We start from the raw sequence: 19,557 nt of genomic DNA, 5'->3' as shown, positions 1-19,557 counted from the left end.
CACTACACAAGAAAAAAAGAACAAGCTGGTACTTTTCCTTTTCATACATTTTAAATGTATTCCCTTAAAGAGAAAAGCTGTCACATAGACAATGTATAATACATCTCTCCCCCGCCGCCACTCATCTCTCCCCCACCGCCGCTCATCTCACCCCGCGGCGGGAGGGATTTGAGCGGTGGGGGAGAGATGAATGGCGGCAGCGGGGGAGAGATGAGCTACGGTGGCGAGGGAGAGATGGGCGGCGGCGGCAGGGGAGAGATGGGTGGCGGAAGAGAGATGAACGGCGGGGGGGGGGGGGGAGGGAGATGAGCGGCAGAGACTTTTTAAAGTTGCTAACATATAGGAGTTTTGTACTCCAGGGAAGACATGGAGCAGACTTGTGACTTTTTTTTGCCTACGTGTGACTATCGCACATCATAAATACCTGACCACTGCAAAGTGAAAACTGAAGTTTGCTTAGGTAAGGCTGTTTGTAACTTTTTGCTTACCCACAAAAGTCACACAAAAAAGGGCTTAGGTGCATGTGCGACTTTTTCTGTGACATTTGTAGACTAAAAAAAAAGTCTCTAAATACCTTGATAAATGTCTCCCATTAAGTTAAAGATGGCTCACAAGGGACACAAAGTTACAAATCAACAGCTGAGGTGGGGTATATGATTCCTCCTCTGCCTTTTGGTTCTTGATTTTTTCTGGCTTTGTTCTGGTTTTAATCCTTTTGCTTTTAGTTCTGACTCTGAGTTTGTTTTGCCTTTGTAGTTCTGACCCATTTGTCTAGTTTTTTACTTGTCCTTTCTGTACTTATGGTTAGTTTTATCCTGTCTAGTTTGTATCGGTTACCCAAACCTATTTCCAGAACTGTATTCTGATCTGTTTGTGATTGCACTCCCCTCCTGGTATGGGTCCTGATCCATTGCTTCTCTTGCTTTGCCCCCAGCCTGGTGTGATGTTTTTCTTTGTTTAGTTTTGTGTGATCCTGAATCTGTGTATCCTGATCTGTATATTGTCCTGACTTCCGTTACATATTCCCTCCCCGTCATTCTTGGTAAACCTGGCGCTATATCTTCCTTGACACCTGGTTGTCATTACTCTCATACTTGCCGTATTACTTTGGTCCTGAAGCTGTTAGTCAGTACTCTATATACCTGCCATTATATTATATCCTGGTTCCTTGTTTATTTGTTCTTGCTGGTAGCCATGATCTGTTTACTACTTTGATTAGTGTTGCCCCTGCCTCTTATATAGGGCAGGGACTGCCATACAGTTGTGGTTCTGCTGTACAGGGCAGATACACAAGTAGGCAGGGAAAGAAGTTCTGGGTGAGCTAAGGGCCACACTATTCTCAGCGCAATGTAATGCTCACCTTGTGGAGATCCAGCAGATGGGAAGTCTTTAGAGCAGTGCTTCATGGGAAAAGTATGCAAAATAAATTTTAGAAGACTGTCTCTTTACTCCCTCCATTAGGCGACTAACCTTTGGATACTGGATACTGAGGGCTGGTTTTGCTCCAAAATGTGTTGTTGATTCTCGTTATTCTAATTGTTCAGACTATACAAAGAAAACCCCTGCATAAGTGTAATGGCTGGTGATGGAGAAGTGGATCCGCTGGACCTGTGTAAAAGCTGACATTGGCCATACCAGGGAGCAGAGTCTAAGGTGCCGCTGGTTTTCACCAGAGCCCGCCGCATAGTGGGATGGACTTGCTGCGGCAGGCGGCACCCAGGTTTCTACCCCTGATACAACTCATCCACACAGGCTGCCAAATTGTAGCGTGGCACAGGAAGGATAAAGCAAGCTCGTAGTCAGGTCAGGCAAGAGGTCAGGGCTGGTGGCACAGGAGCAAGGTCAGGAACTTAGCAGGAAGGTACAGTATACGGATAATCAGAACACACAGGAAAATGCTTTCTCTAAGGCTCTAGGAGACAAAAAGATCCAGCAGGTGTCAAGGGGAAGTCAGTCTTCTTTATAGGGTCAGCGCTCGGCAATTACCAGCACGCTGGCCCTTTAAATCTCAGGGGGCCAGAGAGCGGGCAAACAGAAAGCATAGCAGCGTGGAGCGGTGAGTAGGGGCAGGGGATATGGGAGTGCCCGCGATCCGGGGAGCAGACCGCAGCACCAGAGGGGGGCAGAGGCAAGTGCCTGTGGCCGGGACACCGAACCGCAGGAGCGCCCATAACAGCAGGGCAGTGCCTGTGGCCGGGACACTGGACCGCAGGAGCGCTCATAACAATAAGCTTTATGTAAGTGTTTCTCTCAGCTTTGAAATATTATATAAGAGGGATAAGAGGGGGGGAGCATTCATTTCCTGAATTATGTGTTAATAATATTTTTGAAATCCACTACTGTCAGCCTTTCTCTCCTGCCTGAAATGGCTGATATCAAGGAACAATAGTTTGCAAAATGTAGATAAGGCAGACATTTGGTTTGGTTTCCTTTTAAACATACACTTTCTTTTGGCATCATAATTGTCTTATGTAATCTTATGAAGACAAGCTTACTTGAAAACTATTCATAACACAGCTGAATCCGAAGCAGAGTTCCTTTTATTCTTATAGCGTTCTCTTTATTATTCTTTATCCCCATTCCCCAACAGAACCCCATATTATAATTGCGGGCCCGGTAGTATATTTTATTGGTTATCACTTTACCACGATGAGCGTCCACATTAACACCGGAACATTTATACAATTATCAAAGTAGAAATCATTAGAAATGTTTTATCTTTACAATTCGCTTTATTGTACAATTAAGTCTCTTCTGAACTCCAAACACATATACCGCGTTCTGCACCATCTTCTCACATACTTACTCGGCCAGATGGAAGATTACACGACTCTAATGCAGTTTCCACTCGTTTTCTGTCGGCAGAGAATAGGCGGTATATGCTAGAAAGGAGAAAAAAAAAAGTAATGAACTCTTTTTCTATGGATTGCTTTATTTGAACAAAAATCCATTGGAAAAATGAATTAGTTTTATCCCATCCTAATACGATTCCACAGTTTTGTAGGTTTTAAACTAGAACAGAATCAACAATGCATTTCGGAAATGTAGCAGAGTGTGATCTGCATAATTCCCTAAAATGAGACTTTTCTCTCTCGCTCTTGCTCGCTCACAGTCTCTCAGTCTATATTCTTACATTATCATTATAATTTCATTTGACCTACTAAAAATCCAAAGCTTTGCCATGATCTGATTTGCCTGAGACAATTTTCACTTCTTCCTTTCATCTTCGTTCCTTGCTTGTTAAGCATATCCTTGCTGGTAAATTCCCAAATGACATAAAAAAATAGATCTACATACCGGTAATTAATTATTTTAGTTTTGCAGCGCTTTAGAATATTGAAGCTGCTATCTCTATTTTTTTATGTTTTCATTTGAATTAAGTTAAAATTAAGTTTACTTTAAAGTGTTTTTCTACTAAATGCATTTTTAACAGTAACTTAAAATGGACCTGTCAGCAGTTTAACAGGGATAAATGTATAACTAAGCCCATGGCTAGATGGCTTTTCATCGGTATTCTAAGCATACCTTTTTTAAGTCAATAGTTCTTTTTAGTGCAAAGTGAATCTCATGTGCCAAAGGGGCGTTCCCCAGCATGGCAAAAGCCCAGAGTTACCCTGCCTATCTTCTCTTAATCACTGCTTGAATATGCCACAACCCCTTTGATTGGCAGCCACTAGACTTATTGACCACACAGAGGTGGTGAATAAGAGAAAATTGACTGGCTTACCCTGACTTTTGCCATTCTGGGGGAACACTCCCTGGGCACTTGAGCCTCATTTAGATATTAGCTATAAGTAAGGCGTATATCTCTGCACTAGAAAGAAATATTGAGATAAAAAAAGGTATGTTTTGAATCCCAATGAGAATGCCTATTTAGCCATATCTCAGTGCTGTTAACCCGAATTTGACCCATGTTTTTAATTGCCTGTATGAGGCAATTAGAAACATGGGACAAATATGTCCCTTGGTCCTTGAAAGGGTTAAAGACTATAGATATATTAAAGTTATGCCCAGAATTCTCATGAGAAGCCCTGTGTATCCATGGGATAATTTTTAGCCCTGTTTACCTTCTGACAGGTCCAATTTAAAGCAAATGTTCCCCATTAAATGTAGAAAAGTTTAAGTTAATTTATGCAATGTTGTGGTTTTCATACTATAGAGTATTCAAAGGTGTATACAAAAATGATACACCCCAGACCAGAACTTAAAGGGGTTCTGCTGCCATTCCAGTGGTTGGATACTCCACAATCTTCGGAATGGAATTCCAAAACAAATTTTTGGATGGAGTGGCACTATATATTTTTACAGGGGACTGCTGATTTCTGTTATGATAAATTATTAGTCACAACTAGGGAAAGCTAAGTGCTATACAACTTGTCTTAGGGTGCAGTCATACCACGTTTTAGTTTTAGGCAGCTGGATCTGGTGGGAGAATTTCAAAACCACCTTCTGCCATAACCATGTTGTACCTGTGCCATACCCCATTCAATTCTATTCAATTAGCCCACTAGAGTCTGCTAGGTCATTTTTCAAATGTATTTATTTTTTGGCCCCTGCTGTTTCAGTGTATATATATATATATATATATATATATATATATATATATATAAATATAACAGATACGGTCACTAGCAGACTCCAATCTGCTCATATTCCTTTCAGACCCGGGTATGGCACGGCCATTTTGAAATTCTTCTCCCTAATTGGACTGCGATAGTGGGTATTTGTGAAGGGACACCATGTTAGTTTGTTGTGGGTCCCAAACTGCTTTTCTCCCCCCACAGAAAACTCAAAGAGAGAAACAGTGAGAGTTATTCCTATTTTGAGATGGTGGGTAGCATGAACCAACACCAGGAGCAGGGCCCAATTTAATTATTATTATTATTATTTTTTTTTTGCAATATCGTTCCTTTATTTCTCTATATGTTCCATCCTGAATGTTTATCACCACCTTTGAGTAGCTGTGATAATGTGGTTGTGTGCATCCTTGCACCTACCCTACAGTCATTACCATTAATCCAAGTCAGAATATGAAATCATTATTCCAAAAGATTCGGCCGCCCTGCAACATCATTTGGCACCTGCAGGCATGACAAAGCTATTTGCTTCTCAAAGAAACAACATGAGCACATTGGGTGAGTCAAATAATATCACAGTGTTCTGTCGATGGGGAGCACAAATCCATTTTTACATTCAGTTTGATGAATTTAAAATAGGAAAATGCATTCATATTGCAAGAGGCTTTATTTTTCCTTGAGAGGTTTTTTTTCATATAATGTTTCAATAAAAGACAAGCACTGAAAGTTTTCCTCGATGATTTAGGACCAGTTCACCTTTTTAATTCAAAGAAACACAATAAGGAATGAAAAATGAGAAAAAGTCTAAACATATGGCCAGCCAAGATAAATTGAGTGAAATGGCCAATGAATGTGCAATGAATACATGACTGTTCAACCCCTCGCCAATTACTGGAGCACTGTATGGGGGCATATTAACAGTGTGGAGTGCACAGAAGGGCCATAATAACTGTTGGAGGCATGGAAAAGGCTAATTACTCTATGGGACCTAAATGAAGCCCTATTACTGTGTGAAGGATTATTACCATTTGGGGCACTATGATAGGGAGTTTGTATAAAGGCTGGGAAGTTGCTGGAAGTAAGGTGCCTAAGAGGTGAGTCAAAGTTGTCATGGCAGTTTGGTACAAATGAAAGAGACAAAAGGGGGGAAAGCAAGTCTTTTGGGCTGTAAACGATTGCCCCATTTTTGGGGCTATAGTTTTTGCTGTAGCCCAAAAAAGCTACAAATATGGCTGGAGAAAAACCAAAACAGTCAAAGCTTTTGAGACTAGTTCTGTGTTCAATACTATGAGCCGATTGGGCTTTGTTGACACTTTTTCTGACGAGTTATTTTTTAGCTGTAAATTTAGCTGTTTTAATACTTTTGTTATTTCTTTACAGTTGTTTGTGACAAAAAATCCTGTGTATAAACATAGCCTTTGAGTTTTTTTTACATTTCCGTTCCACCTCCCCTCTCACATCATGTCTTTTCATAGAGAAACTGCATCTCCCTCCTCGCTGTCCTCTGTTTACTGTATTACCATTAAGCGCTAAGCTAATATTTAGCTAAGCCCATTCACATGGCCCAATGTTTTACTAGGGTTCTGCTGCCCTGTGCACAATGTAAAATTTCTACAGCAGAGAATTCTGCCGTGGAAATTCAAATTCCGGACTCTGCAGAAAGAATGAACATGTTCATTCTTTCAGCAAAATCCACTCGGATACGCATTGCCATCTATGAAGATGGTGCATTGCTGGCTGATTCAGTTGGCACGTGCCACCCACAGAATGTTGTGGCGGGTGTATATTCCTCCTCGTAAATAAGCCCTTACAGAACGCTAAGCCATGCAGAATGGTAAGGGAAATGCATCTTCCTCTTTATGAGATATATTGTAAAGTGTCAGGCATACGATAAATGACGAAGTTATACAACAATATATTATAACAATATATAATAATAGATATTCTTCAGAAGCCAACAACTCACTTTTTAACAGGGATCTTCCCTTCTTGATTGACTTGAAGCCTCAGCTTGGTGTATCTGAAGAATAAAAAACGCACAATGTATCTATTATTCTTGTTTGATGACAGTACTGAATGTACTTTTTATAAAAAGAAAATCACAAATATGATAAGAAATGCTTTCTTGAAATGTTTTCTTTATTGCAGTACATTGGATAGTAGATGAATTGGCAGAGCCAAGACTTACTGAAAAGCAAAGCTGAAAGATAATACTCAAACGTCGGAGCTCAACTACATTGATTTGCGCGAGGCATAAAAGAAATGTAAATGTCAAGTGTGGCTCTCCAATAAATATATGGCCCTTTCCAGATGCGGTTATTGCATATTTTTCACACGGGATGGTTTCTATAATATAATATCATATCTCACATCATTGAGGAAGATTTCAGCCCATTCTGCTTTAGCTCAGACAATGGTATATTTCTGTTCATTCCAGCTCCTGCCGCCACATCTCTATAAATCAGGACTAGAACTAGAAAAATTCAACACTTTTCAGATTCTTAAACTGATTATTTAGAGGTAGATTTGTGTGAGTTTGATCTTTGTCTTGTTGCTTAACCCAATTATATCTTAGCTACACATCAACATTTTAGATAGATGACCGATATTCTATTACATTGTGTAGATCCTAAGGGGGAAATTTCATAGGTTGGTCTTTATACAAAGTAGGCTAAGTAAAATGCACCAAATTCTCCCAAAAAGTGTACACATTAGAGCCATGGAAAATAGCATTACTATGGAGCTATAAAGACTCCATGCACTGCATGCAGAGGCAATACTTCTATAGGAGACTACCTTCCTACATATGGAGTGTTCTGGAATGCATGTCATCTTCTTGCTCTTATGTTTATTCACTTGCTAGCAGCAGTTATGTTTTTACCAGAATGTGGATCCATGACTGGTTTTTGTTGTGTCTGGTTTGAGGTAAATCCTGATTCTATATAATGAATCTATTTGCCTTTTTTTTTTTTGGGCAGGACATAGTAATTGATAATCATTGTCCCCTGCTGCTAGGAGGCTGCGTACATATTTGTCTATGTCCTGTCTTTGTTTACATTGAATGTATAAATGGATTATTATTGTTTGGTTTGCATGGCTGCATTGTGTTGTCTGTGTCTTGTCCAGTCTGTCTCATATTGGTTTTATTGATATTGTCTTAATACTTCCTGCCATATGCTCCTATGTCTTATCCAGTCTGCCTATGTGGATTTTTGCTTTTTCTATCGGAAGTTTCTATGAAGTATAGCATTTCTACCTATGGACTGAACTGGTACTACTGTTGTTGGATGTTTCCTTTAGTCTGTGTTCTGCCCGCCATAAGTCCTTTTTTAATACATATCAGAAAGAAAATCACTCTGTATGTTCCCTTTATGAATAGTTGTATTCATAATATTTGCATCTGACTGCACAAAACTGTATAACTAGGTAACTATACAGATTATACAAAATTACAAACTAAAGCAGGAAATTAAGGACAAAGCTAAAGTAGCCCCTACAATCTAATTGACAACCTTATGGTGAACTCCAAGCATAGCAGATATACCAACAAACATACAAACAAAGAAACAAAGTCAACTGTACACATTAAATAAAAAATCTTTATTAAAAAGTATTAAATAAAAATAAAAATGGCAAACAAAAGAGGAATTCGCACATCAGAAAAATGGGGTGACATAATCAGAACATGCATATAATAATAATATTCAAGTAAATATAATAGTATTCAAGTGAAGATATGAGGATATATATATATATATATATATATATATATATATATATATATATATACATACACACACATATATACCCTCATATCTTTACTTGAATAATATATATATATATATATATATATATATATATATATATATATATATATATATAGTATGAATGGACTCAGAACAAAAACGTATACAACAATGCTCAAATTGGTCTAAGGCAGCACACTAGGCAGAATAGGTGTATGGATTAATAATTACATTATCAAGTGCAAAAAACAACTAATTTCATAATAAAGTGCCACATGCATAAAGTGCCAAGAAAGCTTATACAGAAATTACGTAGACTAGAATAAGGGGAGACCATACAGACCCAACACGATGCAAGTGCTATAGTGATGCAGGAACCAGGATATTGCCACTACCATGTGCATTTTGGCACGCATGATTATTCCTTTTATGCATTTTCTCTAAGTTTATATTACACTTTTTAATAAAGATTTTAATTACATGTGCACATTTATATAAGTGATACTGTTTCTATGCTTTATGGTATATACTGTAGGGAATGGCTCACACAGTGGGGTCGGCAATGACAGTATTCACACAGGCAGTAGATTTCAAACATCCAATAGGATGTTTATTTAAATGAATTTTAGGCACAAAGCATAGTGCAAAAAAAAAACAGAGGGGTCAGGGGTCAAAAGATTGTGAAGGAGGGGGTCTGTGGAGGGACAGAACAGTGCAAAGGAGTGGTGGCAAAGGGGTCTAGGAAGGGGCAAAGGAATGTACAAGAGGAGGGGGCAGGGAGCAGAGGGGTCTGGGGGGAACTTAGGGGTCTAAAGTAGGGTAGCCACCTGGCCGGTATTTATCCAACCAATCCTATAACTCCCTGCATGTTGCACCATATACTATATCATTGTTTCCCAACCAGAGTGCCTCCAGCTGTTGGCTGTCTGGGCATGCTGGGAGTTGCAGTTTTGCAACAGTTGGAGGCACTCCTGGTTGGGAAACACTGACCCATACTATATACTACTTTATAGTCCAACATGCTGGGAGTTGCAGTTTTGCAACAGCTGGAGGCACGCCTGGTTGGGAAACACTGACCCATACTATATTCTACCATATAGTCCAACATGCTGGGAGTTGTAGTTTTTGTTTGGGGCAGCTGCTGAGCCACAGGCTGTATCAGGGCATGCTGGGGATTGTAGTTAGTAACTGCAACTCCAGAATTGGATCAAAAAGACAAAAGAAGGCGATCAAAAGGCCACATCAAAATAAAAATGGAACCGTTAAAAACTACAGATCGGGGTGCAAAAAAATTTCCTTATACAGGACGTATAAGGAGAAATAAAAAAGTTATAGGGGTCAGAATAGGATGAAATTTCCCTGCATATTTGTATCCTGTGATGTCACGCATATAAAATAAATTATGCTAATCAGTATGGCTGGTATTTTTTTGCAAGAAAGGTGGTGACCCTTTTCTAAAGGGGGGCTTAGGGGTCTGGAGAGCAGAGGGGTCTAAATGAGGACTTAGGGGTCTGGATGAGGCAGATGTGTCTGGGCGGATTTAAGTGTGAAAGAAGAGGGTAGATATGGGTCTGGGGGGACTTAGGGCTCATCCACACTGTGGACATTCTGCCAGCGAAATTCCGGGATACTAATGCATTGTGCACATTGCGGAATTACTACAGGGCAATTCTGCCATTGGAATGGACGTCCAACCATTAGAATGTTCATTCTGTGGGCAGAATTCACCCAGAATGCATTGCCAGCAACGCCTGCAGAAGGCGAACATTCCACCGGTTGAATGTCCGCAGTGTGGACGAGCCCCTAGGGGTCTGAGGGAGGAGGGGAAAGATGGGTCTTGGGGGACTTTGGAGTCTGGGTGAGGAAAGTACAGGGGGGGGATTCTGCAATACAGAAGAAACAGTGTGTGGCCATATTATGTTCAGGGGTACAGTGTGTGGCCATATTATGTTCAGGGGTACAGTGTGTGGCCATATTATATTCAGGGGTAAAGTGGTTGGCAGTATTATATTTAGGGGTGCAATGTGTGGTCATATTAAATTTAGGGGTACAGTGGTTGGTCGTATTACATTCAGGGGTACAGTGGTTGGCAGTATTATATTCAGGGGTACAGTGGTTGGCAGTATTATATTCAGGGGTACAGTGGTTGGCAGTATTATATTCAGGGGTACAGTGGTTGGCTGTATATTATTCAGGGGTAAAGTGGTTGGCTGTATATTATTCAGGGGTACAGTGGTTGGCAGTATTATATTCAGGGGTACAGTGGTTGGCAGTAGTATATTCAGGGGTACAGTGGTTGGCAGTAGTATATTCAGGGGTACAGTGGTTGGCAGTATTATATTCAGGGGTACAGTGGTTGGCTGCATATTATTCAGGGGTACAGTGGTTGGCACTTGGCAATATTATATTCAGGGGTACAGTGGTTGGCTGTATATTATTCAGGGGTACAGTGGTTGGCAGTATTATATTCAGGGGTACAGTGGTTGACTGTATTATATTCAGGGGTACAGTGGTTGGCTGTATATTATTCAGGGGTACAGTGGTTGGCAGTATTATATTCAGGGGTACAGTGGTTGACTGTATTATATTCAGGGGTACAGTGGTTGGCTGTATATTATTCAGGGGTACAGTATTTGGCAGTATTATATTCAGGGGTACAGTGGTTGGCAGTATTATATTCAGGGGTACAGTGGTTGACTGTATTATATTCAGGGGTACAGTGGTTGGCTGTATATTATTCAGGGGTACAGTATTTGGCAGTATTATATTCAGGGGTACAGTGGTTGGCAGTATTATATTCAGGGGTACAGTGGTTAGCTGTATTATATTCAGGGGTACAGTGGTTGGCTGTATATTATTCAGGGGTACAGTGGTTGGCTGTATTATATTCAGAGGGTAAAGTGTGTGGCCGTATTATATTCAGGAGTACAGTGGAAGGTTGTTTTATATTCGGGGATACAGTGTATGGCAGAATAATTTTCAGATGTCATAGTATTTGGTAGAGTTATCATAATCATGGTCTTCATGCAGAGGATGAGGATCTGCTGACATAGTGAGGAACCAATGATGTCCGGGCGTCAGACTCTACAGAGAAGATGGAGCAGGAAGAAGACCTGATATCTGGACCAACAGAGAAGACGTCACTCAGGTCAGTGATATCCTTGTGTCCTGACTGTCCCATCACTGCTGTAGTCACTTTTAAGTCCTGCTGTGATAATGGGTGACACTGTACTCCAATCTGTGGACTCCAGCTGATACAAAACTACAACTCCCATAATGCCTGAGGCTCCAGACATGATGGGATTGTAGCTTTACAATAGCTGGAGATCAACCTGGGGGTTTTAGACTATGCAGCCCATTTTATTTTGGTGGGGGTCTGACTGCTGGGACCCAGACCAAAAAATAAATGGGCTGCATATTCTAGTATGCTCAGGCTTATTTTTGGTCCCAGTCCGTCCCTGGCTGCCTGTGACTGTGCACAGGGGAAAGATCTACAAAAAAAAATGGTGACTGAATAGAGGATTTTTTTTTTTTTTTAAGCAAGTGTCCCTACATGTACATATGTGTGTGTAGATATATATGTCTGTGTGTATATCTGTGTGTCTATGTAATGTGCTTGTGTATGAATATATAAAGTGCCTGTGTGTGAGTGTGTATCTGTACAAAGTGTATGTAATAAGGGGGGGGGGGGATACTGTATAATAGGGGCACTGATACAATATAAAGAGGGGGCAACCAGGGTGCCTCCAGCTGTTGCAAAAGTAGTAGTTTTTCAACAGCTGGAAGCACTTTAGTTAGGAAATACTGGTATACAGTATAGACACTAATAATGTAAACCCATGTACAGGGTAAGTAATGTAATTTCATACAGTGACCCCACTCACTATACTCACTATTCTGCTAGTGAGGTCACTGAGTACATACATTACATTACTTATCCTGTACTGATCCTAAGTTATATCCTGTATTATACTCCACAGCTGGACTCACTATTCTGCTGGTGAGATCAATGTGTACATATATTACATTACTTATCCTGTACTGATCCTGAGTTATATCCTGTAATATACTCCAGAGCTGTACTCACTATTCTGCTGGTGAGGTCACTGTGTGCATACATTACATTACTTATCCTGTACTGATAATGAGTTATATCCTGTATCCAGAGTGGCCCCACCCACTGAGCGGCCCGGTTCCACTGCCCCTCCTTTTTTGGCTCCACCAATGGCCCGTGCCCCGGATCTTTTGGAGGCCTAGCAACGCCCCTGGTGACAGGACTGCTCCCAAACCTGTATCAGACGCATCCATCTGGACCAGAAACTGTTTGCTGAAATCTGGGGAAACAAGCACTGGCTGTTCACACAGGGCAGACTTTAGGCTCTGAAAAGCCTTTTCTGCCTCTGGGGTCCACTTCCACATTACTGACTTACCGCCCTTTGTTAAGTCTGTCAATGGTGTAGCAATTGAGGCAAAGTTGGGTACAAACCGACGGTAGTACTCGGCTATGCCAAGGAAGGCCTTCACCTGTTTATTTGTTAATGGCCTAGGCCAGTTCTGTATCGCCTCAATCTTATTGATCTGGGGTTTAACCCCTTAAGGACACATGACGTTCTCATACGTCTCCATTTCCGAGTCCTTAAGGACACATGACGTATGTCACGTCATGTGTTTTACCGCCCAACCCCCCCCCCCCCCCCCCGCAACCATCTGGAGCGGAGGCGGTGCCCGATGCCTGCTGAAATCGTTCAGCAGGCATCGAGGCATATCGCCCAGGGGGGTCATGATGACCCCCCCATGTCGGCGATGGCCGCAGATCGCTGGACAATTCAGTCCAGCGATCTGCGGCGGATTCCGGGTCAATCGGGTCTCCAGTGACCCGGTGATCCGGAATTATTGGCTGATCGGGGCCGTCAGAGACGGCCCCGAACAGCCAGAGCCTGCAGGGGTGAGGTGGCACTGGTGCCACCTCACGATCGCCCTGATTCGTCGGCCGGATTACCGGCCGACCAATCAGGGCACCTGCTGCGGGTGTCACTCCCGCAACCCGCTCCGCCCCTCTTCCGGAGGACGTGAGCGGGTGCGGGACGTGCACCCCGGGTGCTGGGGACCCCGATCCCCGGCGTCCTTGTTGGGATCGGGGCCCCAGGAGCAGCGGCGGCAGCGACGACGAGGGACTGACCTGATGCGGCTGGATCGTTGGAGGTGAGTGACAGCCTCCTGCTGTTGCTTAGCAACAGCTCCCAGCATGCAAAAAGGGCATGCTGGGAGCTGTAGTTATGCAACAGCAGGAGGCAGACCACCCCAACTCCTTACGGGCATGCTGGGACTTGTAGTTTTGCAACAGCTGGAGGCACATTCTTTCTATGGAAAAGTGTACCTTCAGCTGTTGTATAACTACAACTCCCAGCTTGCACAATCAGCTAAAGTGCATGCTGGGAGTTGTAGTGGTGCATCTGGTGGTTGCATAACTACAACTCCCAGCATGCCCGTTGGCTGTCTGACTGCTGAGAGTTGTAGTTTTGCAACAGCTGAAGGCACACTGAGTTAAGTAGCAAACCAGTGTGTCTCCAGCTGTTGCATAACTACAATCCCCAGCCAAAGTAGTATGCCTCCAGCTGTTGCATAACTACAAGACCCAGCATGCCCTTCCGCTGTCCATACATGCTGGGGGTTGTAGCTTTTGCAACAGCTGAAGGCACACTGGTTGCAAAACACTGAGTTTGTTACCAAACTCGGTGTTTCACAACCAGTGTGCCTCCAGCTGTTGCAAAACTACAACTCCCAGCATGCACTGATAGACCATAGATGCTGGGAGTTGTAGTTTTGCAACAGCTGGATGTTTCCCCCCCCCCCCCCAATGTGAATGTACAGGGTACACTCACATGGGCGGAGGATTACAGTAAGTATCCGGCTGCAAGTTTGAGCTGCGGCAAATTTTCTGCCGCAGCTCAAACTGCCAGCGAGAAACTAATTTGAACCCCCGCCCGTGCGACTGTACCCTAAAAACACTACACTAACACAAAATGAAATAAAAAGTAAAAAACACTACATATACACATACACCTATACAACCCCCCTCCCCTCCCCAATAAAAATGAAAAACGTCTGGTACGCCACTGTTTCCAAAACGGAGCCTCCAGCTGTTGCAAAACAACTACTCCCAGTATTGCCAGATAGCCGTTGACTGTCTAGGCATGCTGGGAGTTTTACAACAGCTGGAGGCACCCTGTTTGGGAATCACTGGCGTAGAATACCCCTATGTCCACCCCTATGCAAGTCCCTAATTTAGGCCTCAAATGCGCATGGCGCTCTCACTTTGGAGCCCTGTCGTATTTCAAGGCAACAGTTTAGGGTCACATATGGGGTATCGCCGTACTCGGGAGAAATTTTGTTACAAATTTTGGGGGGTATTTTCTGCTATTACCCTTTTTAAAAATGTAACATTTTTGGGAAAACAAGCATTTTAGGTAAAAAAAAAATTTTTTTTTTTTACATATGCAAAAGTCTTGAAACACCTGTAGGGTATTAAGGTTCAAATTACCCCTTGTTACGTTCCCCGAGGGGTCTAGTTTCCAAAATGGTATGCCATGTGTTTTTTTTGCTGTTCTGGCACCATAGGGGCTTCCTAAATGCGGCATGCCCCCAGAGCAAAATTTGCTTTCAAAAAGCCAAATGTGACTCCTTCTCTTCTGAGACCTGTAGTGCGCCAGCAGAGCACTTTTCACCCCCATATGGGGTGTTTTCTGAATCGGGAGAAATTGGGCTTCAAATTTTGGGGGGTATTTTCTGCTATTACCCTTTTTAAAAATGTAAACATTTTGTGAAAACAAGCATTTTAGGTAAAAAATATATATTTTTTTTACATATGCAAAAGTCGTGAATCACCTGTGGGGTATTAAGGTTCACTTTTACCCCTTGTTACATTCCCTGAGGGGTCTAGTTTCCAAAATGGTATGCCATGTGTTTTTTTTTTTGCTGTCCTGGCACCATAGGGGCTTCCTAAAGGTGACATGCCCCCCAAAAACCATTTGTCGCTCCTTCCCTTCTGAGCCCTCTACTGCGCCCGCTGAACAATTAACATAGACATATGAGGTATGTGCTTACTCGAGAGAAATTGAGTTTCAAATACAAGTAAAAATTTTCTCCTTTTACTCCTTGCAAAAACTTAAAAATTGGGTCTACAAGAACATGCGAGTGTAAAAAATGAAGATTTTGAATTTTCTCCTTCACTTTGCTGCTATTCCTGTGAAACACCTAAAGGGTTAATACACTTACTGAATGTCATTTTGAATACTTTGGGGGGTGCAGTTTTTATAATGGGGTCTTTTATGGGGTATTTCTAATATGAAGACCCTTCAAATCAACTTCAAAACTGAACTGGTCCCTGAAAAATAGTGAGTTTGAAAATTTTGTGAAAAATTTCAAAATTGCTGCTGAACTTTGAAGCCCTCTGGTGTCTTCCAAAAGTAAAAACTCATAAATTTTATGATGCAAACATAAAGTAGACATATTGTATATGTGAACCCCAAAAAAATATATTTTGAATATCCATTTTCCTTACAAGCAGAGAGCTTCAACGTTAGAAAAATGCAAAATTTTCATTTTTTTCATCAAATTTTGGGATTTTTCACCAAGAAAGGATGCAAGTTACCATAAAATTTTACCACTAAGTTAAAGTAGAATATGTCACTAAAAAACTATCTCGGAATCAGAATGATAACTAAAAGCATTCCAGAGTTATTAATGTTTAAAGTGACAGTGGTCAGATTTGCAAAAAACACTCTGGTCCTTAAGGTGTAAAATGGCCTGGTCCTTAAGGGGTTAACCACCCCTCTATCAGTAATATAACCAATGTATTTTACTTCCACTAGACCCACTGCACAGTTCTCAGGGTTTATGGTTAAGCCTGCATCATTGATGTTGTCTATCACTGCCTGTACCTTACAGAGGTGACTTTTCCAGTCAGATAAAAAAAATGACCACATCGTCCAGGTAAGCAGCGGCATAATCACAATGTGGTCTCAAGATTAGCCTCTGAAATGTAGCAGGGGCCCCATCTAACCCAAATGGCATCATAACTGAAAAAGGCCTTCTGGAGTGGAGAATGCAGTTTTCTCTTTAGCCTCCTCAGATAACGGTATCTGCCAATAACCTTTAGTAATGTCAAGTGTTGGGATGTACCTTGCCCTCCCAAGCCTCCCAATAAGTTAATGTACCCGGGGCATGGGATATGCATCAAATTTTGAGACCTCATTTAATTTTCTGAAGTCATTACAGAATCTTCACATCCCATTGGGCTTTGGGATTAGTACAATGGGACTTGACCATTCACTAGTAGACTCCTCAATGACACCTAATTCAAGCATGCGCTTGACCTCAGAGGACACTGCCTCCCTGCGTGCTTCAGGAATCCTGTATGGCTTTACATTTTTTTTTACTTTGAGGCTCAGTTTTAATCTGGTGTTTTATTAGGTGAGTGCGGCCTGGTAGGTCAGAAAACTTGCGTTTATTTTTCTGCAAGAATTCCCTCACCTCCTGCTTCTGGTGCACTGACAATCTGTGGTGTCCCGGCACCGTATTTCATACTGTGCCTTGGTGGGGGGTCCCCAAAGTCAGAGTCCCTAGGGCTGTCGGGGTCCGCTTCCCTAGTTAGCCCCTAGTCGCCCCTTAGTAAGTTAATATTTATAACAAATATCATTGTAAATATGTATGTTGCATTACTCACTTGTTTGGCGTTGCAGGACCTTAGGTCATGTGACCCGTTACTCAGAACTCTATGGTATGTTAAAGCCCTTACTCAGAACTCTATGGTATGTTGAAGGACCTTAGGTGGTTCTTGTGTCACGTGTTCACCCACAATGCCGTGTAACGGTGAGTGACAGTTGTTGTGGACCAATCCAAAACGACTCAGCCCCTGCCCATATAAGGGAGCTGCGGCCATTATTCTCTTTCTTGGGTTGCTGTCACTGAACGAGGTAGGACCTCTGCAACTTTCAAGTACATTTACTAGGTCAAAGCCTTGCGGCCTCGGCCTATACCAAAGCTGTTATACTTCTACAATTTCCCGCTACTCTCCGCAAGATCACTGGACCTAATTGCACCCCTAAACCCAGCGGATCTATGCTACGGAATCTTCTAAAAGCTAAATTGAGCTTATCTGATCCATACCAACTGTCAATCGCTGCTCCACTAGAAATAGGCTGTTTTCTGGACTGTTATTGATATTGCCTGCTACAGAAAATCTTCAGTAAAAGTTCCTGCAAGTTTTCAGTTAAACAGTGGTTGTGGACAATCCATTTATTACGCACTCACCTATCGCTCTTGGGAAGGGTGGCGATAGGCCCAGCACCATTACAGTATTTAACCCTCACCCTGGCGTCACGAGTGACAAGGGTTAACAGCACCCTTTATTATTCATAACAGCAACACCCCAACTACCCTACAACCCCCGAGGCGTACCACAAATGTCTCACCTATTGTTACTGGGGGAAGTGTTTGCACTACATCTTTAACCTTAACCTGGGATGTCATCAAAGCCTCTTTAGCTCTCTCCATATGCTCTTTTACTATAGGCATCTCTGTTGCTATGCAGTCCTGCAAAGGAAAAAGGTTATCACTATACATTTCAGGTGCACCCATATTTCCATTTTGCCCCTCATTGTTAGCATTGTTTTCAATGGTTGTCTTACATGACCCATCACTAACAGGGAGAGGTACAGATTCTGCCGGAGTTTCTTCCCCAGCTGTAGAAGTAGTCCTTTTCCACAACTCTCAGAACAATGGGAAATCACGACCTAATATAACTGCTAGAGATGAGTGAATCAGAAGCTGATGAACTGGAATTCATTACGAATTTCATGAAATATTCGATTTGCAACAAATGCCAATATCGCTGCGATTCTATCAAACAAATTGTTTCATTAAACTCCATTTACTCCAGGCTCCAGGGCATCTAAAATGGCGGATCCACATGTCAGCACATGGGGCAAGGAACGCTGTGAAGGCGGGAAGGGAAGTAGGTGGGATGACCCTGAATCACATGCAGGATGCAACCTATCAGCAGCCAGTCACCCCTGTGATGTCACAGTCCTTTATATTCGGCAGCCATTTTGCGGTTCGTCATATCATTCATTACACTGCATACAGATAGGATGGACATAGCTGTGTGTGTTACACTGAAAAGCTCATTCCAGCAGCGTTTCACATCCTAGTCACATCAGCGTTCTGGTGGACAGGATTTTTAATGCAGCCATTAACCTACCAGTCACTTTCTTCAGCATTATATTACAGAGAGGGGAAGAGAGCCGTGTGTTGCCTCATACATTTCAACAAGCTGCCTCAACTTCATAAACCTTAGCAGAGGAGGCAGGAATCATTTTTCAGTGCAATTCAGTGCAATTTGTTTTTCCATAACAAATCATCTGCTGGTTATACTAGTCTGTAGATGGTATAATACCCAGCAGTCCATTCCTAATAGTCTTTGACAGATTGCAATTTTGTGTTTAGTACACAGCTTTTTTGTTTTGCAGCACTTTTATGTACTGCTGTGTTATATACGCTTTTTTTAAGTGTACTGAGCCGCATTTTCCCCCCCTCATAAGTGCATGCCACATACGTACATCTAAGTAGTGTACTATTTTGTACCTGCAAATCTGTCAAGGGCCTAGATACTGTGAAATTCCAGGCAAAAGTAATCACGGGCTGGTGTTTTTCTAAAATACGTTTTTTTTTTAAGTGTACTGTGTTTACAGATGCTTCAGCCACCTCTAGGCTGTGCCATTCATCCAATATATGTTTTACTGAAGCTTCAGTCACCTCCAGGCTGTGCCATTCTTGCAATATATGGTTTACTAATGCTTCAGCCAGCTCTAGTCTGTGTCATTCATCAACTAAACTACATGCTTTAGTGATGCTGCTGGGCCTAGGACATTACCTATATATGTTTATGGTAGCACTAGCTACCATACACATTCAATGGAAATTTCAAAATTCATCTTTTATTCTTAGAGATTGCGAGGCCCTATTGTCTCCTCATCTGCCGCCAACTCCAGGCTGTGCCATTCAGACACTATATGGTCTCCTCATGCTTCAGCCACCCCCAGGCTGAGCCATTCAGCCACTATATGGTCTCTTCATGCTGCCACAAACTCCAGGCTGTGCCATTCAGCCATTATATGGTCTCCTCATGCTTCAGACAACTCATGTCTGTGTCATTAAGCCACTATATGGTCTTC

General features: G+C 42.1%; 1 protein-coding gene across 2 annotated transcripts in view; it reads right to left on the bottom strand.

The window, feature by feature from the left end:
• PLCB1 (phospholipase C beta 1) overlaps positions 1-19,557 on the bottom strand; it is a 750,135-nt gene that overhangs the window by 262,601 nt on the left and 467,977 nt on the right. For both annotated transcript variants that reach the window (XM_056567840.1, XM_056567842.1), the window contains exons 6-7: positions 6,544-6,597; positions 2,807-2,882 (exon numbers count right to left, since the gene is read on the bottom strand). In XM_056567840.1, the coding sequence (XP_056423815.1) occupies positions 2,807-2,882; positions 6,544-6,597 (130 nt within the window). The remainder of the gene's footprint in view (positions 1-2,806; positions 2,883-6,543; positions 6,598-19,557) is intronic.

This window comes from Hyla sarda, chromosome 3, assembly GCF_029499605.1.
Source record: "Hyla sarda isolate aHylSar1 chromosome 3, aHylSar1.hap1, whole genome shotgun sequence".
NCBI classification, from domain to species: domain Eukaryota; kingdom Metazoa; phylum Chordata; class Amphibia; order Anura; family Hylidae; genus Hyla; species Hyla sarda.
The sequence above is the reverse complement of the archived record's forward strand: the minus strand, read 5'-3'. Positions and strand labels throughout refer to the sequence as shown.